This window comes from Sphaerodactylus townsendi, linkage group LG02 (assembly GCF_021028975.2).
Source record: "Sphaerodactylus townsendi isolate TG3544 linkage group LG02, MPM_Stown_v2.3, whole genome shotgun sequence".
Taxonomy (NCBI): Eukaryota; Metazoa; Chordata; class Lepidosauria; order Squamata; family Sphaerodactylidae; genus Sphaerodactylus; species Sphaerodactylus townsendi.
Window position 1 is genome coordinate 89,787,125 of NC_059426.1, and position 25,601 is coordinate 89,812,725.

At 40.8% G+C, this 25,601-nt stretch overlaps 1 protein-coding gene across 3 annotated transcripts in view; it reads right to left on the reverse strand.

The window, feature by feature from the left end:
• Positions 1–25,601, reverse strand: part of IRAG1 (inositol 1,4,5-triphosphate receptor associated 1) — an 84,395-nt gene that overhangs the window by 24,951 nt on the left and 33,843 nt on the right. For all 3 annotated transcript variants that reach the window (XM_048483313.1, XM_048483314.1, XM_048483315.1), the window contains exons 4-11: positions 22,649–22,749; positions 20,592–20,662; positions 19,179–19,352; positions 15,124–15,201; positions 14,105–14,151; positions 11,570–12,151; positions 8,578–8,656; positions 6,652–6,778 (exon numbers count right to left, since the gene is read on the reverse strand). In XM_048483313.1, the coding sequence (XP_048339270.1) occupies positions 6,652–6,778; positions 8,578–8,656; positions 11,570–12,151; positions 14,105–14,151; positions 15,124–15,201; positions 19,179–19,352; positions 20,592–20,662; positions 22,649–22,749 (1,259 nt within the window). The remainder of the gene's footprint in view (positions 1–6,651; positions 6,779–8,577; positions 8,657–11,569; positions 12,152–14,104; positions 14,152–15,123; positions 15,202–19,178; positions 19,353–20,591; positions 20,663–22,648; positions 22,750–25,601) is intronic.

Here is a 25,601-nt window from a genome sequence, read left to right on the forward strand (position 1 = left end):
TTGGAAAAAAAATCACAAAAAATCTATTATATCTTGAACAGAGGTTCTTTGAGTCTGGAGATAAAACAGGGGAAGTTATTACCAGCAAGTAAACAAGAAAAAAAAATAAAAGAAACAATTACCTGCATTAAGAATAGTGATGGGGTATTTGAAACTAATACTGAGTATATTCTTAGGTAACCTGAGAAACATTATAAGAACCTATATAGCTCTGATAACCCTAAAACTGATCAACTAAATGACTTCTTTAGAAAGATGAAGATTCCAATACTAAGGGTGACAAAATATGGTTGGACTGGAGTGTTGTGGGGTTTCCAGGCTGTATGACAGTGTTCCAGTAGCATTTTCTCCTGACGTTTCACCTGCATCTGTGGCTGGCATTTTCATAGGATATGGTTAGACTATCCAGTAACTTTATATTAAGCAATTTCTGTTATAACATCTCTAAAAAAATAATAAAGCACCAAGTATTAACAACTTTACTAGGAAATATTACCAAGTGTTTATAGAAACCTCATCTAAATACTGTTTTTTTTTCTTTAAACGAGACAAAGCAATTATTTGTCTCTTGGAATACTAATAAAGTTGTATTAATTCTTAAGCCTGGTAAAGATAGTAAAGAAAGAGTATAGATTATTTCCAGATATGTAGATATTGATCAAATGGGCTTTATTCTAAAATGTTCGTTAACTATAACTAAAATGAGAGTTTTTAGTTGGATACAGTTTGTTATGACTGCAAATTTGAAGTAGATTTTATATTTCTTGACACAGATAAGACATTTGATCTCCTGGAACTTACATTTTTCTTAGCAGTGATGAAAGCTTTTGGTTTTGGAAATGGCTTTTTGAGATGAGCTAGATTTATTTACTCAGACTTCCTTGCAAAATTGTTAATATCAGGCTTTTTATCAGTGATAAGTGATTTTATCAATTAAAATCTTAAGAGGTGTTAAGCAAAGTTGTCCTTTCTCAGATTTGTTTTTGCAAGAGCACTTGAGCCTTCTGCAATTTACTTTTGTGAATCAAATGAGTTTCAGGATATTAGACTATTATTTATTTATAGCAATAAGACTATTTAGCAATTTTTATGTTAGATGTTGACAAATTATAAAAAGTGAAGGAAATCATAGAGGAGTATGGGAGGCAGCCCAGTCCAAAGGCAAAGGGTTTTAAATCTGTGGTGGCTGAGTGTGGTGCTGCCATGTTGTCTCCAAAGAAGCGTTTGGTGGCATAGCCAGCCAGAAAATAAAAACTAGTCTGTGTTCAGAAGAGATCGAAAGAGAATTGGCCCTGGAACACCACCATCCATGCTGGTGTGAACTCCTGTGGCAGATGATCGCTGGCACATAGCAGCTTCTGGGTTTGGGCACTATGCAATTGCGCCACACCCCACAGCTGGCATGATAGCTCCTTTATTGGCATATTCGCCCCCTGCACTGGCAGAATGGGCACCCATGTCAACGCAACCCTCCCCTGCTTCCAAGGCTCCATTTCTCTCCCCACTTTGGATTGTACTCTAAATGTTGGGGTATAAGCTAAACATCTCTGTATCTGAATTATTATTTGACAAGGCTAGAAAAGATCTAAATAAGCATAAGTGATTGTATAAAGTCTCACATCCAGAAGTTATTAGGTATCCAGGGATTCATATATGCATTTGGACCAGTTTTGTGAATTTAATTTAACCCCTCTTGGAGAAAGAAATTTAGCTTCTCTGACGTTATCCTTGTTCGATGGAATCAAAGTTATTAAAATGTTTATTTTTGCAAAGTTAATTTTTTTGTTTCAAAATTATCCAACTTTATACTTTACTAAAAAAAATTCAGAAAGCAGTTACTGATTTTGTTCAAGAAAAGAAAATACCTAGAACTGATAAGATGCAGGCGCAACAGAAATGGAAATTGAGGAGAAAGGAAGCTCATTCATGATATTTTCCCTCCATTTCCTGTTGTGATACAATTTGGATAAAAATCAGTTGGATTAGGCAGCTTTGTAAATATTAATTTGATGCAACTTTAGCTTACTTCTACCAATTGATTAAAGATAATAGATTAATGACTTATGAAGTGGTGTTACCATAGTAATTACACTATTCCTATATTTTAATATTTGCAATTGTATAGTTACATAAATAAAAAAATGCATGATAGATAATTAAGGGATGAATAGGAGTTTGAAATTTGTTCATACAAACAACAAGACACTATATCAACATATTATTTTCTACTATAAATTAATAGTGATTCAGTCCCCAGCTACATTAAGAAATGGAGGAAGTCAACAGGCCATAATACAGATGTAAGAGTTTGGTCTCATTTATTTACTTGTGGCTTATTCTGTTGATTGAATTGATCCACTCTGTGTAATCCGCCTTGAGTCCCAGTGAGAAATATTCCTTAAGTTTCTAATTCTCCCTGGTGATTCCACTTAACATGTGGAATAATTAGGAATTTAAAAATAGTAAAAAAATTGTTACCTGGGATTGTGCTGGTTTGGACCTCACTTTTACAAGGACATATTTGGAAAGGGGCCATTAATCCTTCAAAAACTGAAAAGGTCCATTGTGAGGCTGATTTAGCTGTGCCAAAGATAGCTGTTGGATAGCTGTTACTTCCCACCAAGCAATTAAGTTTGATATGCCCTACCTGTATAAGGATGTCCATTTTTCAACAGAGGGAAGTAATTTGTACTTACCTACTTTGAAGCCTGCATGGCCTGAGCACAATATCACTGGCTTCACGGCAGGATGGAGCCTGTGAAGAAGCACCTTTGGTGCTGGTGAACATCTAACTGGACCTGAAAGCAGCTTTATGGTGCATCAGGAATGGGGGGTGGGATTGGGCACCTCTTGGCAAAGTTTGCACAGGCAATGACAAACAATGTTGGTGGTTCTGGCTGATTGAGTTTGGAGCTGGATGGATTTGCCAGGAAATGGCAGCCTGCCCTCAATTAAATATTAGAATAAGTAATTGATGATATAGGTCAGAAAATTTTAATAAATTAGTAAAGTCTATACATGTTTTATTAAGGTACTGGAGCAAATATGACTTACATCTGAGTAGACCAGGTTAAGGAATAGTCTGGGAGGCCAAAATAGCCCGGGGGGAAACACTCATTCCTGAGGACTGAAAGTCCAATCTAAACTAGTTTACTCAGAAATAAGTCTGATTTTAATTCAATGAGGCTTATAGTTAAGTGAGAGGATTACACCTCATTCTATTTTCAGGCATTGCTTTTGACCCATGTTCTTGGTTTTTGTGATCCATTCCATTGTTTCATTTACACCTTTGCATTGGAGGAAGAAGAACCGTTGTCTTTGGCTGGAACTGCAAGTGCTACTTGCTGGCAGCAAATTCACAAGGAGATCAAGCCAGTTGCCACACTAATGAATCAATCCTGAGATCAGCTCACCAGATTCACCACCTTTGATTATGGTACCCTCACCTGGAAAACTAATTTTCCTCTCTGAGAACAGAAAAGTTCTCACTTCCTGCTACAGTATGCTGTACTCTCCAAAGTGCAGCTCCTGGTATTCAGTAGACTTTGGGTACAATGCAAGAGTTCACAGTAGAGGGGTTGGAGGATGATGGAAATATAGCACAAGCTGAAGCGTTCCCAGGGACGTAGGTATAGATTTTTTATGGGGGGGGGCGTTCGGGGGTGGGGCCACACCCCCACCTCCACAAGCCCTGCCCCCAGCCTCAGTGCTTATAAAAGACTCCGCTGCCCCCCCCCACCAAGAAGAAGAAGAAGAAGAAGAAGAAGAAGAAGAAGAGTTTGGATTTATATCCCCCTTTCTCTCCTGCAGGAGACTCAAAGGGGTTTACAATCTCCTTGCCCTTCCCCCCTCACAGCAAACACCCTGTGAGGTAGGTGGGGCTGAGAGAGCTCCGAGAGGCTGTGACTAGCCCAAGGTCACCCAGCTGGCGTGTGTGGGAGTGCACAGGCTAATCTGAATTCCCCAGATAAGCCTCCACAGCTCAGGCGGCAGAGCTGGGAATCAAACCCGGTTCCTCCAGATTAGCTACACAAGCTCTTAACCTCCTACGCCACTGCTGCTCCAACTGGGCTCCAAGCCGGCAGCCAGTAGTCCCTTCTGCCCCCCCCCCCTGTGTAAAATCTGAGTTTTGTGCCTCCCTCCCCCCCATGGGCGGCTGCTGTAATGCTGGAATCCACCCCCAACAGCATCACGTTCAATGGTGTTTAAACTAGAGAGCCCAAATTCTCTTTTTAAATCCACCTTAAATCCACCTTAAATCCATCTGGGGGCCCCAGTTGAAACAACATTGAAAGTGATGCTGTTTTGGGGTGGATTCTCCCCCACCCTGAAACAGCATCACTTTCAATGTTTAAACTGGGAACCTCACATTCTCCCTTTAAATCCATGCCAAAGGGGGTGAATTTAAAAGGAGAATCTGGGGAAATTTGGGGGTGCTTGCTGTTAGGGATGCAATTGTTAAGCTAGCAGCTCCAAACTTTCTGAGTATCTTTTGGAGACTCTCCTGATGATACCACCTAGGTTTGTTGAAGTTTGGTTCAGGGAGTTCAAAGTTATGGACCTTCAAAGGTGTAGCCCCCATCTCCCATTAGCTCCCACTGGAAACAATGGGGAATGGGGGCACCCCTTTTGGGATTCCATAACTTTGGACCCCCTGAACCAAACCTCACCAAACCTGGGTAGTATCATCAGGAGAGTCTCCCAACAAATTCCTGAAATTTCAGTGCTGCTAGCCTAAAAACTGTGCCCCCTGCAGGCCAAAAACCAAAAAACCTTTAAAAATACAAAAAACACAAATGGGGGGCAGAGCTTCTGACATGTAATGGGGGGGTTGAACCCGAGAACCCTTACCTACATCCTTGATCCACCCCCAAACAGCATCACTTTCAATGGTGTTTAAATTAGGGAGCCCAGATTCTCTTTTTAAATCCATCTTAAGCGGAGAATCTGGGGTCCCCAGTTAAAACAATATTGAAATTGATGCTGTTTTGGGGTGGATTATTCCCCACCCTGAAACAGCATCACTTTCAATGTTTACACTGGGGAGCTCAGATTGTCCCTTTAAATCCATGCCAAAGGGGGTGGATTTAAAAAGAGAATCTGGGGAAATTTGGGGGTTGCCTGCTGTCAGGGGTACAATTGTTAAGCTAACAGCACCAAACTGTCATGGTATCTTTAGGAGACTCTCCTGATGATACCATCCAGGTTTAGTGAAGTTTGGGTCAGGAGGTCCAAAGTTATGGACCTTCAAAGGTGTAGCCCCCATCTTCTATTAGCTCCCATTGGAAACAATGGGGGATGGGGCACACCCTTTGGGAGTCCATAACTTTGGACCCCCTGAACCAACTTTCACCAAACCTGAGTGGTATCAGAAGGAGACTATCCTGATGATACCACCTAGGTTTAGTGAAGCTTGATTCAGGGGGTCCAAAGATATGGACCCTCAAAATGGTCGCCCCATCTAGTATTAGCTCCCATTGGAAACAATTGGGGATGGGGGCACCCCTTTTGGAGGTCCATAACTTTGGATGCCTTGAACCAAACTTCACCAATCCTGGCTGGCATCTGCAAGAGACTCTCCTGATGATACCATCCAGGTTTGGTGAACTTTGGTTCAGTGGGTCCAAAGTTACGGACCCTCAAAAGGGTAGCCCCGTCTACTATTAGCTCCCATTGAAAACAATGGGGAATGGGGCACCTCCTTTGGGGGTCCATAACTTTGGACCCCCTGAACCAAACTTCACCAAACATGGCTGGTATCATTAGGAGGGTCTCCTAAAGATACTCAGAAATTTTGGTGCTGCTAGCATAAAAAGTGCATCCCCTGCAGGCCAAAAACAAAAAACACTTTAAATTCAAAAAACCCCACAAACCGGGGGGGGGGGGAGCTTTGGAAATGCAATGGGGGGGTCTGAACCCGAGAACCCCCCCTTACCTACGTCCTTGATTGTTCCTGTTGAATAATGGAATGAGACTTAGGATTCAACCTATCTACACTAAACTATCTTCAAAAAGGAAGCTGACATGAATATCGGATGTCAACTTATACCTCTGTAGATATTGCTCATTTAGCAAAATTATTTTATTTTTAAGCATACTGTATATGCCTTGATAAATATAAATTAGCCTCCCAAGATGTGGAGTAATATTTCTCTAATGCTAATTTATTATTTCAGCACTCTACTATGCAAACATCACAAAAGCTCTTTCATTTCCTGTATTGCTGTGAAAGTTAATAAGCTTCTGGAAAAGTGGGCAAGACTGAAATACTGCAACTATTGTTACAAGCCCACACTCAACAATAATAAAGTGACTGAGAAATATAGATTCCTTAATTTGACCAGAAAGAGTCCCCCACATGTTCTGTCAGGATGCAAGGTCATTCATGGTTGGAGTCAGTTGATTTTTTTTCCTATTAAAGATGTTTTCTTAACAGCTCAAAATTTAAAAATGCAAACTGACAGAGGACAGATACCCATAGCTAGAATTATATACCTTCCACTCATGAAAAAAGATAAAACCTTTTCTATATGTTGACATGTTCATGAGATCAGAAGTTCAGACCTTTTACACTGTCCTCTCCATTTAATAGAATAGAATCTTCATACATTTTCACATAGCAGTACAAGTACTATTACAAAGGCATATCACCTTCCCGGAAGAGGTGTATGCACACGGAGTTTCCGTAAGAGTACATCAGGAATATTGGGCATGACATCACAGCTATTCTCTGCAGCCTCCTCCTCTTCCTCTTCTTCCAAAAAGGATGGTGAAGACCCTGAAAATTTTATAGTGTTTTTGTAATTAAGGGTTCTAAGAAACAATGCTACATTGATGACCACTGAACAGTTAAATATGTTAAACACATTGCTAAATGTTTCATACTATTCCAATATGTAAAGGGGTAGGGTTGCCAGGCTGCTGCCAGGGCAGGGGATTCCCCATTTTGTCCCCCTCCCCCAGGCATTTTTAGCCAACTTGCAAGGGTCTTACTAGCCATAAATAGATGTCTTGGCTCAGACACTGGTATTTGAGCAAAACTCTGTGGTAAAACCAATTTCTACCACAGAGTTTTTGCCCAAATACGAGAGCATCTCCCATGTCATCAATGATGTGATGATGTCACTTCTACATGTGATGTCATTGTGCCAACAGTGACCAAGCTGAGACCTCAATTTATGACTGGTAAGCACTCCCACACCAGTTGCCAGAAGTCCCAGACAAACCTCAGGAGGGGGGAAGAAAATGAAAAATCTTTTCCTTACTCTGCTTAAGAAACCAGGGGTGAAAAAAAACTAATTTGAACTTCCCATTCATATATTTATGCGAGATGGTAAAATTCAATGGCTGCGTCACAGTCACTAAGCATTTCGTTATCTTATGAGTAACAAAATGAAATTTAGTTTTACTGACTTAAAAAGGGGTGAGATGCCATAGTTTTGTATGTTGCTTATGTATTAGGCACTTTATAAATAATTATCACTTTCATGCAGACTTGATTAAAATATTAAAGAACTTCACCTTAATTGTTTGCTGATGAGGGGACCATTATATATAATGGGGAATTATATATATAAATATATATATAAATATATATATATAAATCTAGATAGATTCAAAATACAGCTCTTTATTCAAATATTACCTAATACATACCCAAACATTGATTCAGTGAAACACATGGGCTACAAAGAATATCCTTATTAATAATTCAGCAAGACAAGCAGAGTATAAGAAAACTTGCCAGCTAACTAAACTATAAATCAGGATTAATTTGCCCATGTAGATACAAAAAATATTATAAAAATGGTCTCATTGTCCCAAACAACAAAAATATCTCATTGCTATTTCTGCTATTTAATAAATAAGCAATGATTTATAACATTAATTCTATAATTTGTCAAAATATAAATACTCCCGAGCACCTGGTCTGCTAAGGCAGACTATAAAGCATTATCCTGCTGAGGTCCTTCACTCACCATAGTCCGCTCCTAAATCTCTAGGAATTTCCAAACCAGAGGTTGCAATAAATGTCACATATTAAATGTCACTTTTTTCATCATTCCTATTACCCATCTCCTCCCACTTATGACTGTATGACTATAGCCTGTGCTGACATTTCATTTCATTTCATTTCATTTCATTTTATTTTATGATTTTACATTTTATGGTTTCGTTACTATTGATTGTTTCCTGATTGCTTATTAGATCTATATGACAATCATTAAGTGTTGTACTTTATGATTCTTGACAAATGTATTTTTCTTTTATGTACATTGAGAGCATATGCACCGGAGACAAATTCCTTGTGTGTCCAATCACACTTGGCCAATAAAGATTCTATTCTATTCTATTCTATTCTATTCTATTCTATTCTACATAGAAAATAAACCCTTATATATATTCAGTTGTCTGAAAACTCTTTTAAGGAAGGCTTTATGCTATATATATATATATAGCATATATATAGCATATATATATATAGCATAAAGCCTTCCTTAAAAGAGTTTTCAGACAACCTTCTCCCCAATATTCATAAATATATTTTCCATAGATTTTAAAAAAATTATGTTTCACCTCTTTCCTGTTCAGCAGCTTCACTGAGGTCAGGGAGTTTAAGTCCAACTAAATTTTGATTCCGCATCAATATGTGCTCCTGATGGGAAAAATAGAATTACGCCTTAGTTAAACAGGTTTTTTTTCCAGCAACAGTATAAATTAATATAAAAAAGGTAAAGTTTCCCCTTCAGTCATGTTCAACCCTGGGGTACTACTGCAAGCAGTGATTTCATAGGCAACCCGTTTTTGTGGGGTAGTTTGCCATTGCTTTCCCCAGCTATTCTTTACTCCCTACCTATGTGTTAGATACTCATTTACCGACCAAGAAATGGATGGATGAGTTGACCATGAGCCAGCTGCCAGGATATCTGATGCACAGGGGGATTGAACTCCTGACCGTGTGAGTGGCAGTGCAAGCACTTAACCACTACAGCACTTGGCTCCTAATTGATACAAGCTCACTGTAAAAATGTATTATTTTGAAAGAACTGGCTGCAATAAAGCAGTTAAAGTATGATTTCAGTAACAAAGGTATTATTAACTATGAAAACTACTATTTTTGAAACTATTATCTAATTTTCTATGAATGACAATGACTACTGTTAACCTGTTCCGATTTTCAACTGTTCTTTTGTCCAACAAGTACCAATTAGTAGAGTTCACTAGTTTCTCTGGAAGTCTACGGCTAACTCATTCCACTCCAGCTCCGATATGCACTTTATGTACGTACCACTACTGCATGGTTGAAAAGTAGATGATAAATAAGCCCAAAGTAGATGTTGGTTTAAGAATGCAGCAACATAAAAGGATTTTGTTTCCTATACCTAAGAACTATTTTTTAAAAAGCCCACCGCACAGTTTTAGACATGAATGGGTAAGGTGTCCCCCATCACTTTTTAACAAAACTTTCTCATTCATTCCTTAGAGGCATTGTCCTCTGTAAGTAACTGGGGTGTACAATTTTTCTTCCAAAAAACTATTTTCCTTTGTACCAATCATTACTAAATGCATGTTTTCTTTCCATGCCTCTGTTCACCAGTTACAGAACAGATGAGCGATGAGGATGGAGCCACTGCTACTGCCAGCTCATTTAAGCAGGGGTGGAGCTGGTATAGATCGGTGTCCAGCCCCTTCCTGGTGCTTTGCTTGGCAGCAGAACCAATTTCCAATCTCTTTAGAATTCTACAAGTCCGGAGGCAGCTGGGCTTAGGTAATGGCTTCTCTTTTCCCCACAGCAAAAACTCATCTCTTTCCTACTCTATTTGGTTCCTAGTCATTCAACTACTAATGCTGGATCAGGCACAGTAAAAACTCCTTCTCTGCTGCTATGACACAAATCGAGGCTCTAAACTTTCTTTGGTCAGATTCTGCCTGATATTTTCCACCATCTTTTCATACACAGATCATTTGGCATATAAGGATTGCCCAGTTATTTCAAGAAGATTCCTGTGATAAGGACGTTTCCTGTGCTAGAAAAGCAGTATTAGAAGGAGCAAGAAACAGAATACAAAAGTGCATGAACAGCAGAAACAAAGGAATGTTTAAGATAACATTTGTTGATACATCCTGAGGAAGGAAAAGAGGTTTCAAATTGGAAGAAGTCTCCTCAGAAAGCACAGTAGGTTATTTCATTCCCAAATATTACACTGAGATGACAGGACAGTTCATCAGCTTCTTCCTGTTTACATAATGTGTACTTTACTGGAGATGGAAATACCTCTGTTCTGTATTTTATATCCACCTTTATACTCTGCAGGGTGGGGAAGAAGGGGAACCCATCAAATTTCAATTACACCAAAGCTATGTACTTCCTATGGCTCCTTTTTTGAAAAGCCAATACAACAGTTGCAGCTTTGTTCCAATATAATTAAAATGCTAAAGGTTAAAATGCTTAATAAGATTTGAAGAGGAAAAAATGCTTTGCTGATTTATATCCTTTTTATTTACGGCCAATTGAAACAGGGGTGCCAAGTTATCACAGGATGTTTCCACAGTCCAGAGCTACAAAGTACACTCTGCAATGCATAATTTGGGATGTACATAAAGGAGCTCTCAGAACTTTGGGCTTAGACTGTAAAGAATCTCTCTTTTTAAAAGACACAGAATAAAGTATGCCTACTCCTCATAACTCCTCTTATTCCCTTTAAGCTTAGCTCTCTAAAGCTCTGAGATGAGATGCGTGTGTGGGAGGGAGTTTCCAATAATCAAGGTGCTTTCTACATTCCAGGGCATGTTACTTTCCTAAAGACTGCAGCCTGCATCTCTCAGCTTTCTACCAACAGCTCTGCTACTCTCAAATGACCCAATTCACCTTCTGTTCTTCCATACTTTTGCAAAAAGGCAGTCACTGGTGTAATAAAAACAGTGTGAAAAATTCTTAGGTCTCCCAGTTTTGTAAAAATGGCTGTTTCCACATGGATGTTTTACTCTTCCTGACCTCTTACAGCAGCACAGTTTTCAAGAGAAACCATATGTCATTTCCTCTCACACAACAGAGAGGGGTTGGGGGGGGGGCGAATTTAAAAACCGGTAATTTACATAGAGAAATAATATTGTAAGAATCTATTGAAACAATGTGTTAGATCCCACTTCCATTTTTTAAAAAGTTTCTAGCCCTTTTACTTGTGAGGTTATAGGCCAGGGCAAAATATGCAGGTCAAACTTGCACCTAATAACTTGTCAAAAAAGGACTAGAAACTTACTTTTAAAAATGAAGCCTGGGAATTGGTAGGTTTTTATAATTCATCATAACATTATTATGCTATGAAAACCCCCCCCCCCCCCCCCCCCCCGGTTTAAAGCACAGAAATGGTGCTTAGGCTAAAAAAGTTCTGGGAAAACTACTGTGTGGATGCTTAGTTATCACCACAAATGTCTCAGCATTCACAGCAGTCAGAGAGATATGGAGAATCATCTGTGCGGAAGCAACCTTATTTTGCTACAGTATGACCCTATCATCCCCCAGGATTGGTGCAAACGTATAGGATAAAAGCAACATACTTTTACTCACCTCTCTGAGTTTGGTCAATTTTTGCATTCGAACAGGTTGCACTTGTATTTGAAGGTCTTTAAAAGTTAATGGTTTAGTCAATGTGTTACCGGAGTTATTCACGGTGGCAACGTTTTTATCACAATTAGACAGTTGTTTAAAGGAGTCTATATGATCACATGATATTGATCGTAGTAGAGGAGGGTATGTACCAGATGTAGAAAGTTCTGTTTTACCAGTAACTTTTGAATCCTCCAGTAATGGTATCAAACTTTTTAGCTTTGGATCTACTGTAGCCATTCCTGGTGCTTGTAAATTGCCTTTGAAAGGAAAATCTTTTTCTTTTGTTGCTTTAAGGAATGATTTTCCAAGGTTATGTTCACAAGTATTTGTGTTTCTATTGATAGAAATTCTGCCATCCTCACTAACTGAAGTGCAAGATGTGGACAGGTTATCCATAAGTTTATGCGGATCAAAATTCTCCTTTTGTTCAGACAGCTTCTCTTTTGGGTTTTCAGAACTAGTTAAGTGAGGAAGCAACCTTCCCTGAGAAAGCTGTCTTTGATCATTCTGTTTTCGATCATTTAGTCCTTTTGTAGCATTCTGAAATAAAAGAAAACTTAATTAAAGAAATGCAGTGCCTTAAAAATCATTTAACAATGATTAGGCTAATTTTTAAAGGACAATGCATTAGAGAGACTGATTTATGGCAAACTGCTACTTGTTCAATAAATATGAAGTAAAATGCAAAGGCATATACATTGGTAATATAGCTTCCCCGTGAGAATTTTCTGTGCAATTTCTTCTACCAGCTTGTCATGGCCACTATTTTCCTTGCCTTTATCCTGCTGCACCATTACAGAGCTTTTTACAAAAATAATAATAATCAGGAACTGGTATAGCACTATGTACTATAGTATCATTAATATCATCTTTATTGGGTTTAGAATGCTGCTATATTATACTGAGTTAAGTTATATATTTTAATTATTTATTAATTATTTATTGTGCACTATTGTTTTAGTTGATGTTTTGTTTTACACCACTCAGAACCCTTTGGGGGTGGATGGTCCATCAAATTTTAATTAATAATAATAATAATAATGATGATGATGATGATGATGATGATGATGATGATGATGATGATGATGATGATGATGATATTTTGTTATAGTACTATAGCAATTACTGATTTTTTTCAATCCCAGAAAATGGGACCCATGAGGGAGTGGCAGCAGGAAAATGGTACTATTGTGGCCAGGATCTTTGCGGGGCAAGAAATGCACACTTAAGATGGTGCGATAGTGCATTGTATGGCGCTCTTTCAAAGCAGGTTTGGAAAACAGCACACTGAATACTGGGAAAGGAGTACATAATGTGTGAATGCTCCTCCCTTGGAGCCACAGTGGAGTAAAAAAAAATCTCTTTGAACACAGCTCCTGTCTGAGGACTTGGCTACTTGTTATTTTTTACATGAGGCAAGAAAATAAGCCCAGCTTGGGGAGAGGGGAGAGAAGAGAAAAATGAATGGAGTGGATGGGCATGTGCAGTGGAGAATCAGTGAACGTAGGGCAGATAAAGCATCATTCCTCTGTTGCTTCTCCCTTGCAAGTGTCATGTATGGCTCTCCATTGTTACTGACAATCATGTTTGTGGGAACAGACATTTGCCAAGACAACATAAGTTGTGCCCTACCCTTTTCTCAAATCTGTTCTCTGAAGAGTAGTTACATACAGATATATAAGCTTTGTTTAAAGCTGATACTGAAAACGAAATATAATTATGAATCGATGCCTCTCCCTAATTCAGCAATACCCTGCCAACTTCTAAGCCCTTTCCAACCCTCTCCTTTCAAAAATGGGCACACTTCTCTCTTTAATTAAACAAACGGAGGCCCACCAGGATCCCCCAGGCATCTCAGTCTATTGCTACAACTGTAGTACTATTGCTGCAAGGGACAGCAGAACTCAAAAAGTACTAGCTGCGTGCTTCTGTTTCTCAAAATGAAATCATGGGGTATCTGCAAAACCTACAAATACAATAGGGACAATCTTTAAAGCAATTATCAAGAAACGACTATATCATACAATTAGCCAGGAATTAAAAACTGTCCTTAAGGTTTGGTGGCTGACCACTGGGGATCAGTCTACCCTAAATGGCAAAAGAAAGGCAAATTGTCTTAACTATAACTATCTCCTTGATGGGTCCTTGAGTGTTACAAAGTAGTTTTGCTCAAATTTCCACTGAGCTTTGGAAGAGATGTACTACTGCTTAGTTGAGAGGGAGGAAGCAGATGGGAAGGACATTTTTGGATGCTGAGAGAGAAGCAGAGAGGCATTGCTATGAGCTAACTGAAGCACCATGGGAATGCAGGATCATTCTTAGTGGGGAGTGCCTCTTTGCACTCCAGGATGACACAAATAAAACAAATACTGCAAGGTGCCATAAGTCCCCAGCGTCCTTTTCTCTAAAGGAATCAAACCCACATATAGGCTAGCTGGAACTTCTCCCCACTCTGAGAAGTGGAGTGAATGTAACTACTGAACTCATTCTTACCTGCAGTGGAGACACTGAACCAACAGTGAATGCACATGCTTCAGAACCTAAAAAGAAATACAGGTGATAAAGCCACTTCAATACTATAAGTCCAAACACAGGGCTTTTCTGCACAGCCTTTCCCCATCAATTCTGGATCCATACCACTTCAGTTTATCCCCTAATTTCTGCACACATTTTTTGTGACTTTAGTTTTCACTTGGGGTTTTTTTCCTGCTCTTTAGAGAGCACTTTTACTCCATCCTTTTTATGGATGATATTTTGAGTTGCCTTTTTCCTTGTGCATAACATTTATGTCAGTTTTCTACATCCTACTCCCACCTACCTCCAGGCAACATTTTGATGATTGGACCATTGTGGTCAAACCATTCCTCCTTCTCCAAGGATGAGTAGTTTTATCTTCTTTTTAAAAAATGGCACTAAAATATTGATATATCGCTAGAGCATTATAACAATATGCTTAGCAGGTTCACTGAATTCCCAGCTTTCACTTTTTAGAAAGGAAGTCTCTGTCCCTTTTGCTTTATATCTCCACAGCAGAAGGGGCTAAAGAGGTTTGTTTGTGTCTTTTTTAAAAATTAAAGCTGGGAATTCAAAAAACCCACTAAGCCTATTGTTACAATCCTTGTTATTAAAAGCATGTGTGGAAGAAAACAAACAGATTCCACAACTGTGAAAATGCAGATGGAGGGCATACGTGGAAGAACTGTGCCCAAAACTATTCCAATGTTTGTAGATCAACTGCCAAAAAGATCAGGAGTAAGTCAAAAGTACAGAAAAGTATATTTACTGCAGAATCAAAATAGATAGAATGATTAAGTAAGGAAAATAAAACTTGATTAACACATACTTAGCTTACATAGGATGTCTATTCTATATTTTCTCCCCATTTGCCAAGATATGCTTTTTGCTTATGATTTCTAGGCCACTTTGATTTCTAGGCAACTTATTAAAATTATTTGGGGGGAGGGCAATTTCATCTATATAACAACACTGATAACATGAAGTATTGATCTCACCTGTTGGACTTGGAAGATTGAAAGAGTTACTCCGAGATGGTGCAGGTGATACATTGGGACTAAGTGTTGGGGACATGCCTACATTAAATTGAAAGGTTTAAAAACAAACAAGAGAATTTTTTTTGTGACAGTCAGTAATGAATTCATAATAATGAGTGCATCATCATCATCACCACCACCACCACCACCACCAGCAGCAGCTAAAGATCTGGCAGCTGTGAAAGCTACCATCATCATCATCATCATCATCATCATCATCATCATCATCATCATCATCATCATCATCATCATCATCATCATCATCATCATCATCATCATCATCATCATCATCATCATCAAAACACCACCATGGAGTCTTGTGGCGATTCACAGGAATGGTGGAATAGCCTTTTAACTATAGAGATTGCTACCAGTACACATTGGAGAAGCAACAGAAGAACTTTGGTACTCTCACTGTACACCCCCCCACCCCCAAGTGTTTCCTAGTATGAAAAGTAAGATAGCAGGATACAAAACATTTGCCTCATAGAACTTGCACAGAGGTGAGGTTATCTCATGTCTTGTTATCTTAACAAGAAGAAGAAGAAGAGTTTGGATTTATATTCCCCCTTTCTCTCCTGTAGGAGACTCAAAGGGGCTTACAATCTCCTTGCCCTTCCCCCCTCACAACAAACACCCTGTGAGGTAGATGGGGGTGAGAGAGCTCCAAGAAGCTGTGACTAGCCCAAGGTCACCCAGCTGGCGTGTGTGGGAGTCTACAGGCCAATCTGAATCCCCCAGATAAGCCTGCACAGCCCAGGTGGCAGAGCTGGGAATCAAACCCGGTTCCTCCAGATTAGATACATGAGCTCTTAACCTCCTACGCCACTGCTGCTCCTACGCCACAAGCAGATAATTGCAAACCAGCATGGGCCTCCAATCAAATTCTTCATCCATCACCACTTTTACCAGAGGACTGGATAGCTGCTCTGACTATTATGGTGCATGACATGCTAGGATTGCTACACCTAATAAGATATTCTCTACCTTTCCTGAAATCTACTTTGTGAGTTGCTCCTAAAGAAAGTCACTCACTCCAAGATCATAAACTAAGGGGGGTGGGGACGGGTACAGGATCCAGCATCCTACGATTCATTGCAAGCTTACATGTAAAGTCTTTAAAAACCTATGGCACTTTCAAAGGAATAAAAGGGCTGGCAGCAAGGTCTTTTTAAAATTATTATTATTATAATAATAATAATAATAATAATAATAATAATAATAATGCCTAAAGATCTTGAACGGCACTTAAAAACAATTGGCGCTGACAAAATCACCATATGTCAGCTGCAAAAGGCTCTGCACGCATTATTCGTCGATACATCACACAGTCCTAGATGCTTGGGAGGTGTCCGACGTGTGATGTAATACAAAATCCAGCATATTGATCTTGCTTGCTGTGTGTAACTGTTTTGTATCAATAATAATAATAATAATAATAATATTTATAAACCGGGGCGGTGAACAAGACAAATAGATAGAGCACGATAAAATCCATAATATCAAGGTTTAAATAATCATTAAATATGGCTCTATATGTTAAAACAACCCCATTAAAATGCAGCATCCTAATATCAAATGTACCGATGGCGTCCTACTAATAATCCCCTAAGAGAGAAGGGGAGGGGGGGGGACGGCAGGGTGACTAGAACTAGAATCTAGAACTATTTAGGGCCCAATTGCATGTGGCACTCTCATAGTAGTTTACAGTAGTACAAAGAGTGTAGGTGTGCTATTTCTCCCCAAGCTGCTTTATGCCTGTCTTTTTCCATTACTAGAGATAAAACTGTCAGAGTTAACCTGCTTCCCCTACTAGAATGGTCCTAATTCAGACATTTTTTTCACTAACATACTTGGTGTCCACTTTTTTGGTCCAAATTACTTAACTGGAGTTCCAGTCATGGAACTCCACCATCATATACAGTCTATTTTGAAATCTAGCCCTCATGTTCATAACTACACATGATATAGGTCTTTCCAGGTGACTGGCATAAAATCTGAATATTGCACCAGGTATGTACATTTTGAAGTGGTATAATGTCAGGAAAGCTATTACATGCTTTTCTTGCTGAAAGTTTCCATAGGATCTTAGTATGCTGCCTACACATACAGAGGCAGAGAATCAGAAGGTAAGAAAGGTTTAAGTAATCCCAAATCTGTGGAATTTTCAATCATCTGTCTCTTACAAACTACAGAAACCACCCCTGATTTTATACTGCTAGGCAACATATCTGATACCTTTCTTACAGGACCAACTTCATCCCAGAGTCATAGGTGTTCAGACTATGTGCACTGGTTTTTTGTTTTGGCTCATTTAACATACATATCAAAATAAACAAGTGTGGTTCTGTGATGAGGGTGAGAATAATATGAGAGAAGGCACAAAATGTTAATTCTAGACTCCACAAACAGTGCTGCCAACTCTAGACCCTGTCTTGAATTACATTCTGCCTGATTTGAACCCAAACTGAAGTGCCCAATCCCTTGAGCAAAACCTTTAAGAAGTCCGCCTCTCCCTCTCTTTTTCTTGCTGGAAAAACAAAGCTATTATTTGCTTGAAGAATTATGAGATGATTTACATATTTAAATATTGGCAAGAAGCAGTTACTTCTGAGGAAGACTACTCCTCCCTTCTAGGTAATGACAAAAAAAGAGAAAATATACCTGGTTCAATGTATTAGTGTTATGAGAAAGACAAGAAAGACAAATATCAGAGACAGATGAGGAGAAGAGACTGCATGTACATTTAACCAAAGAGCAATGCCAGGAAAATTTTGTCAGTAAGAGCAACTCAACAATGAAAAAAATCTGCTTTATAGGATTAAGTAGACACAATCTTTGGAGGCAAAGTGGTAGTCAGTCAATGGGCTAGGCATAGGACTATGAAAACAACATGAGGCATACCCACAAAATGGGGTATGAAAACAAAATGAGGCATATCCACAAAATGAAACTAAAAAATACACATGATCACACATATCAAGGAAGACCTAGGGTAGTGCTGACCTGATACTTGAAGTGGAATGCCAAAGCATAATGACTGAAAACAGCTAGAATCGATTAAAATCACTAGCCACAGATCAGCTGACCATTCACAGTGATCAAGATGACTAAATATGCATCAATATTAAGGGTTCTTTGATCACTTAGGATTTTATAGAACAGAAGCAATGATAAAGCAGACATATTAAAATACAGCTTTATTTGGGACAAAGCTGTTTGATACAATTTAGCAAACATTTTCAGGTAATCATTTCACATCCAGTTCCCCTTAAGACTCTCAAAATCCCATCTTCTGTAGTTCAAAAACATGGTATGTTCAAAGTTGATCCTGTGAAACACAGAGTCAGTTATTGTAACTAGTTGGTGTAATGTTATCCAACTAGGACTGGGGACACTCCAATTCAAATCCTTGTTTAGTTATAAAGTTCACTGATGACCTTGTTCCAATCATGATGTCACTGACCCTAATTCACAAGGTTGTTGTGTGATAATAAAATGAAAGTGGGAAGCACCATGTATAGTACTTTCAGCTTCTTGGAGGAAAAGCAAAAGGAAAATGTAATAGACAATAAAGATACTTCCTGTGCATAGCAAGTATTCCTCATCTTGCAAGTGAAGAGTTGGCAACCCTGATTTCTCCCTTGAAAGCCCATAAAATGTGGGCCTGTCAGCACATAGCAAATATTTATTTTTATTTCTATCTCATTCCACTCCTTTCTGACCACAAATATATATTTGTGGTGAAGGCTCACTAGATACAATCTCACGTATTCCAAAGAGATAGTCATAGTTTATTGTAGTAAATACATCAAAGTCTGTTGTGCCACCTAAAAGGCTAATTATATAGTGGCATAAACCTTACAACTTATGCCTTTGCTGTGGTTATGGCTATAGGAGGATTATTTTAAAATGATGATAGTTTATTCACTACACTAAGAGGCAAACTGCATGTCTGATAACCATGAATTCCACTTGCATAGTTTTTCAAAGTACATTTCACAAAATGGATGTACCTGTGGGAGACTCCGAAAGGCTGCTTCTTGATTTTCTTCCTCTGCGTGTGAGGAACCTCTCACTCACTCGTTTTGCTTCTTCTATCAATTCAAGATTCTTCTTTTTATCTTCATCAGAGATTTTAACATCTGGCAGTTGGTCATTTACCAAATCTATCACATGACCTGTGTTGTCTAAATAGCAAATTATTCGAGTTATACAATAAAATTGCACGTTTAGTTCCATCTATTGGCCTTATCTATGGACTGGTTTCCACCTTTTATTACTATATTACTAATCTAGTTGCATTCAGGGAGCAACTTGAGGAGACCCAAAGATCTGTGATAGGTCTCCTGTCCCTTTTTAAAGGTTAAAAAACAGCTGTAAGGTTGCCTAATATGGATTGGAAAGCATGGCATGGGGGAGAGTTTTTGGGTTTGTCTATTTCTCCTCCCCACTGAAACCCACCATCAAGTCCAAAGAACAAATATAAAGAACTATGAAAATTTTTAATAACTTTAATAAACCAGTGTGTTGAAACCGGTCACTGATCAATGATCTTCTCCAGCCAGGCAGGTTCCAATCCAATTCCAGCCACAGACTCGCAGGCAGCAGCAGTAAACCTCTAGAGGCTTAATGCAGCTGAAGCTTAGCAGCGCACACTCCACAAACCTTTCAGGGTACTGGAGTCTAGCTGTGGCTAGGGCCAACTTTTATAGTCATTGTTCATGCCCAGAAGAATCTGAAAGAAAACCAGCCTATGAAACAGTTCCTGTATTTGGGCAAAGAGCACTGTTTACCCTGATGTTCAATCCTATTTGCCTGTGACAAGAGCCTCCTTTCCCCTCCTTCCTGTTTCCTGGGAAATGTGATAAAGGGGGGAGGGGGCAAGGTTGTTGGACTCCACATTTGAAGCCAAACAATGTCTGTGACAGGTGAACAGTATAGCTCCCACTAATGTGCTATCCTATTCACCTGTGAGATATGCCTAGTCCCCTCTCCTTTGTGTTGCACCGGGAACCTACAAAGGCAGGAAATAGGCAGCTTTGCAGACCTTTAACTGCTGCTGTTTGGCATTCCCAAATAATATCCCCCCCCCCCCCGCCACTTGATTTTTTTTGGATTTTTCAGGATCAGAGTAAAAGGCAAGCATGGGGGATTCTCTAATGTGTATTCAGTTGAAAAAATTGAAAAATGTGGGCAGCAAGGAATCATCTGCTTTCCTTTATAACTAGCTTTTTTTTGCATTGTCTTAAATTCAGAACATATGTTTATCATACTGCATGTTGAAATTTCAGTCATTAAAACACCCAACTGTTCAGAAACCACAGTTTTTCAATTTTCAGTTTCAAACGTGCAGTATCACAATCTGTACAGATATTTGAACATGTACTTTTTAAAAGGAAAGATAACATTAACAAAACTGCTCTTACCAACAGAAGTCAATGAGGTATCAGATGCCTTAGTATGCCTGTTAGAATGCCGCAGGTAAGGACTAATAGGTCTGGGGGGGGGGGGAGGATAAGAAAATATGTTCTTTAATAGAACTGTTAAAGTTAAGTTAATAGAAATGATTTTTTTAAAAAAGCTATGCCAATTGCTTTAGTCTCAGATGACCAACAAACAGAATTCTTCTTGGAATTCAAACATTTATGTAAGCTTGGTGTGGCGTTTCCCCTCGTTGCCCCAGCCCCGCAAGTGGCTGTACTGACCCACCTTCCCTGACCTGGGGGTTGGACTCCCCAGACCATGTTATCTTAACCTGGCCCTGAGGGTCAAGGAACAGTCTTACCCACAGGGCGCCTTGCGTTAGGCCACGCCTTGTACCCTCCTCCGTACCCTGGCCTGGGGTCCCGGCGCTGTTTGCCAGAGCCACCGGCTTGCCTGACCCCTCTCCCACTCATTCTCTCTGTTGCCTCACAGAAGAGAGTCCTCTGATTGCTTCTCCCCTTCCCCGGCTTCCTTGCCCCACCCTGTTATGCTTCACAGAGGTGGGGTGGGTGAGCAGCCGGTGTGAAGCCTGGGGCTCACCAGCCTGTTTCCCCACAGCGCTGGGCAGCCACCCCTTCTAAGCTCCTTGTCTCTCTACCACTCCCTTTCCCTGCCAATGCCCTCCCCAGTCCCTGCTGTAGCAGAAGCTCCAGAGGCCCATTTCCCTTCTCCTTTTATCTACTCCTCCTCTTGGCCCAGCTGCAGCTCATCACTCTCACAGCTGGTTCAGCTGTGAGAGGCCCCTCCCTGCCAACACTCACTCTGCTGGCTTTTACTCTGTCTGCTGTTATCCTGCTGTCTCTCCCTTTGCCAGCCCTTGCCCTGCCTGCTGTGCTGAGTCCGGGCGCTGGGGACAGGGCCGCGCCCGGACACTTGGGTTATGATCAGGGGAAGAGCGAGGGGGAACTGCTCACGATGCATGCATGCACCCTGTGCCCCTACCACACCTCCACCATGCCACGCCCCTGCCACACCCCCGCAGTGGTGCATGCCCAGTGCGTCATGCATCCCCCCGCCCCCTTGGAATTATGCCACTGGTTATGATCACCATTACTGCCTGATATGCAGGAATTCCCTCTCAATGGAGGAAGTTAATTGACATATGAAAGGGTTTTCAGGGCACATGAAATGATGTTGTGCTTCAAGAGACAACACCTCATATTGCCATTGGGGTTCCTTTGTAGTGGGCATGCATCTTTCTCCACTTAGGGAAATTTCTAGCAGACAGATGACTGGAAGGGACAGGATGAAGAAGCTTCTCCTCCTGCAACAGTCCTCAGTTTGGACTGGAAATAGGCACAGCCACCAAGGATGCTTTTCATTTAAAAAAAACACGTTGGTTTCCTTTTTGTGTAAAACAAAAGTTGGTACTGACTCATGCATGTTCCATGGTATGTTTTCCTTGTGTCTTTAAAAGGTACTACTCATTTTTCTTGGCTCCCAGTTATGCCTGGGAGCATCTTTTCAAGACAACTTCAACCTACAGCTCAACATTATTTCCTCTATGATACTTGCCTCCTCTGTTTACTTCTCCAAAGCAGAAGGGTCAACTTGATTCAGGTCCATATATGCCCCTTCCTCGGGTAATCCCCTCTCTCTGCGACAGGTCTCAGATGTGAATGTAGACTGACTCTCCTTTCATGTCAGCCAGCGGCCAAACACCACCCCCTCCTCCCCATTCACTTGAAGAGCTTAGTTCTCATTCTGGCTATCATCGACACAAAATAATATATCCAGTCACACTGGCTTTGATTTACCATTTTCTTTTCTTTCCTCAGTCTAATCTTAGATCGTTAGGTCTTTGAGGTAGAGACATATCTTTTGCTTGGGTTACTTTGTGAAACATCTATCTAACTTTCAGGAGGATATATGTGTGTGTATTTATATATATATATAAATACACACACATATATCCTCCTGAAAGTTAGATAGATGTTTCACAAAGTAACCCAACTGTAGGTTGAAGTTTTTATATATATAAAGCAATAATTTCATTTACCTGAGGGATAGGTTCCTCTCCCTTTCTGTATCTTGTAGAACTGTATTTTCTGGAAGAACTACAGCAGGTGTGTTGGATAGGGCTACTTCAGCAGGGGGCTCCTGAATAGTGTGTACCAAAAATATAATTAAAAACAGAGAAAGTGAAAAATATGCCTAAGGACAGTTGCAGAAACACAACAGAAACTGATCAGATTATCATGAGTTTAAATACATTTAATTTTTTCACCATATTATGGACTTCAGTTATTTCAAATGAAAACACTACTAACTTGTAGTGTTTGCAAACTATTTCTATAAGAAATTTTAAAATATTATTTTAAACAGATTGAAGAGCCACTGCTGGTATTAGACAAAAAAGATAAATACATTCATTTAGCGTTGCCAAGGAAATTTGGGGGCAGTACTTGGGGAAGGTAGAGTGGGGGAGGGAAAGGGACTCAGGTGGCCAATTCACAGTTGGTAAATCACTGGAGATTTGGGAGTGGGACCTGGGAAGAGGAGGTTTTGGGAACCTGGAAGAACCTCAGTGGAGTATAATGCCATACTGTCCACCTTCCAAAGCAACCATTTTCTTCAGAGGCCTGACCCAGAGGTGGGATTCAACTGGTTCGCACTGGTTCAGGAGAACTGATAGCTACGGTTTGGCGGAGTTCGCCGAACCGGCTGAATCCCACCACCCCAGGGGAGGGGGAGTGAGGGCCCCCTGCAGCATGCACTCCCCCACTCCCACCACTGCTGCCCACTTACCTGGCTGCTGCGAAGGCCCCAGCTGATCCAACCGGGGCCTTTTCCTCCACCTCCATGTGAGGCTGAGCTGCAGAGCCTGTCCCCCTCCCCCGCCAGGGATCTCACCAGCATTGACAATGCTAGCATGATCCCCAGCAGGGGAGAGGTCTCCTGGCTGTGTGGCTTGGCTCTCTGCCCCCTCCTCCACCAGGGGATCTTGCCAGTGCTGACAACACTGGCGTATTCTGCAGTGGGGGAGAGGTCTCCCAGCTGCCTGGCTTGGCTTGGGTTGAGCCACACAGCTGGGCCTCCCCCCCCCAGCCAGGGGATCTCACTGGCATTGACAACGCCAACACAATCCCCAGTGGAGGAGAGGTCTCCCAGCTGCATGGCTGTGATGGTCCCCAGTGACGTAGCTATATATTTTTTATGGAGTGGGTTCACCTTTGGGGGCATGGTCATGCCTCCCCAAGCTCTGCCCCTAGCCTCAGTGCTTATAAATTCAGCTCTCTGAGACCAGCGATGGCAGTCTCCCCTGCCCCTGCCCCACCCACCTACACACCCCATACCCCTACCGGCTGGACTCCCAGCTGGCAGCTGGCAGTCCCTTCTTCCCTCCCCTCCGGGAAGAAGAGACTGCCATCCCCGGCCTTGGAGAGCTGCTTTTATAAGTGCTGAGGCTGGAGGCGGGGTTTGGGAGCTGTAGTCATGCCCTCAGGGTGGGTGGGGGGTGGCTACGCCTCCCAAGCCCCACCCCCAGCCTCAGTGCTTATAAAAGCAGCTCTCCGAGGCTGGGGACGGCAGTGTCTTCTCCCCGGAAGGGAGGGAGGAACTGCTGGCTGGGAGCCCAGCTAGTGGAGGTGAGGGAGGTTGGGTGGGGTGGGTGGGGCAAGGGGCAGTGCTTTGGACATGTAATGGGGGGTTGAACCTGCGAACCCCCCTTACCTACGTCCTTGATGGTCCCTCTTCCCCGCTGGGGATCTCACCGCCACAGTCTGGGCCTGAGGCAGAGGGGAAGGCCCCATCTGGGTCAGCCACAGTCCCCCAGTTACGTGGGCGGCAGCGGTGGGGGGCCCCCGAACTGGTCACTAAATTACTTGAATCCCACCACTGGCCTGACCTCTGTTTTTTGATGATCAGCTGTAATTCTGGGAGATTTCCAGGCCCCTCCTGGAGACTAGTAAACCTAGAAGGAATTAAGGGGTGATGTGATACCATAACTTTTACCCTCTGAAGCTGCCATTTCCTCCAGGGAAACTGGACTCTGTAACTTGGGGATCAACTATAATTCTGGTATAACTCCAGGAGGTTGGATGTTGGCAAACCAACATTCTTGTCACTCAATACAAGATAAATTCATCATAGCTAATGATCACTTACATATCTCAAGAACTGTTAAATGTAACCAAGGTTGATTCCTGCACTCAAAATTCCAGCTTACAACTCATATTATTTCCTTGAAAAGCAACATTATTTTGTTTATCAATATATTAATGCTCAGCTCATGCATGGGAATTCTTTAGTGAAAATATAACAGGACCAGCAATGCTTACAAATTTCCAACAGCAGATCCTGTGAAAATCATTTATGCATATAAACAAACTTTTTTGCATGTATCTGTTGCCAGTTTAGGATCTATGGGCATAAATCAGAGGCATATTCAAGTGACCAATTAGCCCTTTGTTACTATGTTGTTTTGAATGGGATGCACATTCCAACATGCATTAAACGCACATCCAACTTCTTGTTCAATTAATTGCACATTAACAGTTTGCTTATGAGTAGAGGTGGAGTGTTGCCAAAGTTTTAGTGAAATATATTCTTCTTAAAATTATTCCAAATATTTAGACATATTTGGAGTAGTGATCTATTTTTAAGACTTCCTTTTGTTCTTTTGCAAAAAAAAAGTTTCCATGTGAAACTCAAACTTCACATTAAAAGATATGTATATTTTCCCTTCTGTGGCAACTGGGGAAGGACTTTCACTAGGAAAATTGCATTGAAGGAAACGGTTCACTCAGTTTCCAAGCTAGCAGAGACTTGTAGTTAGCCCTCAGATGCTCCCTCAGTGCCTATTGCTTATATGGGAGCCTTTTTATTATTCTGTGCCTGGAAAACATTTTAGGTATCCAGCAACACAATACAACTGTATGCAATGAAGTAAAATCAAGCTCTCTTTGGCCTCTACTCTATGCCTCCTGACTGACTGTTCACAAGATCACACA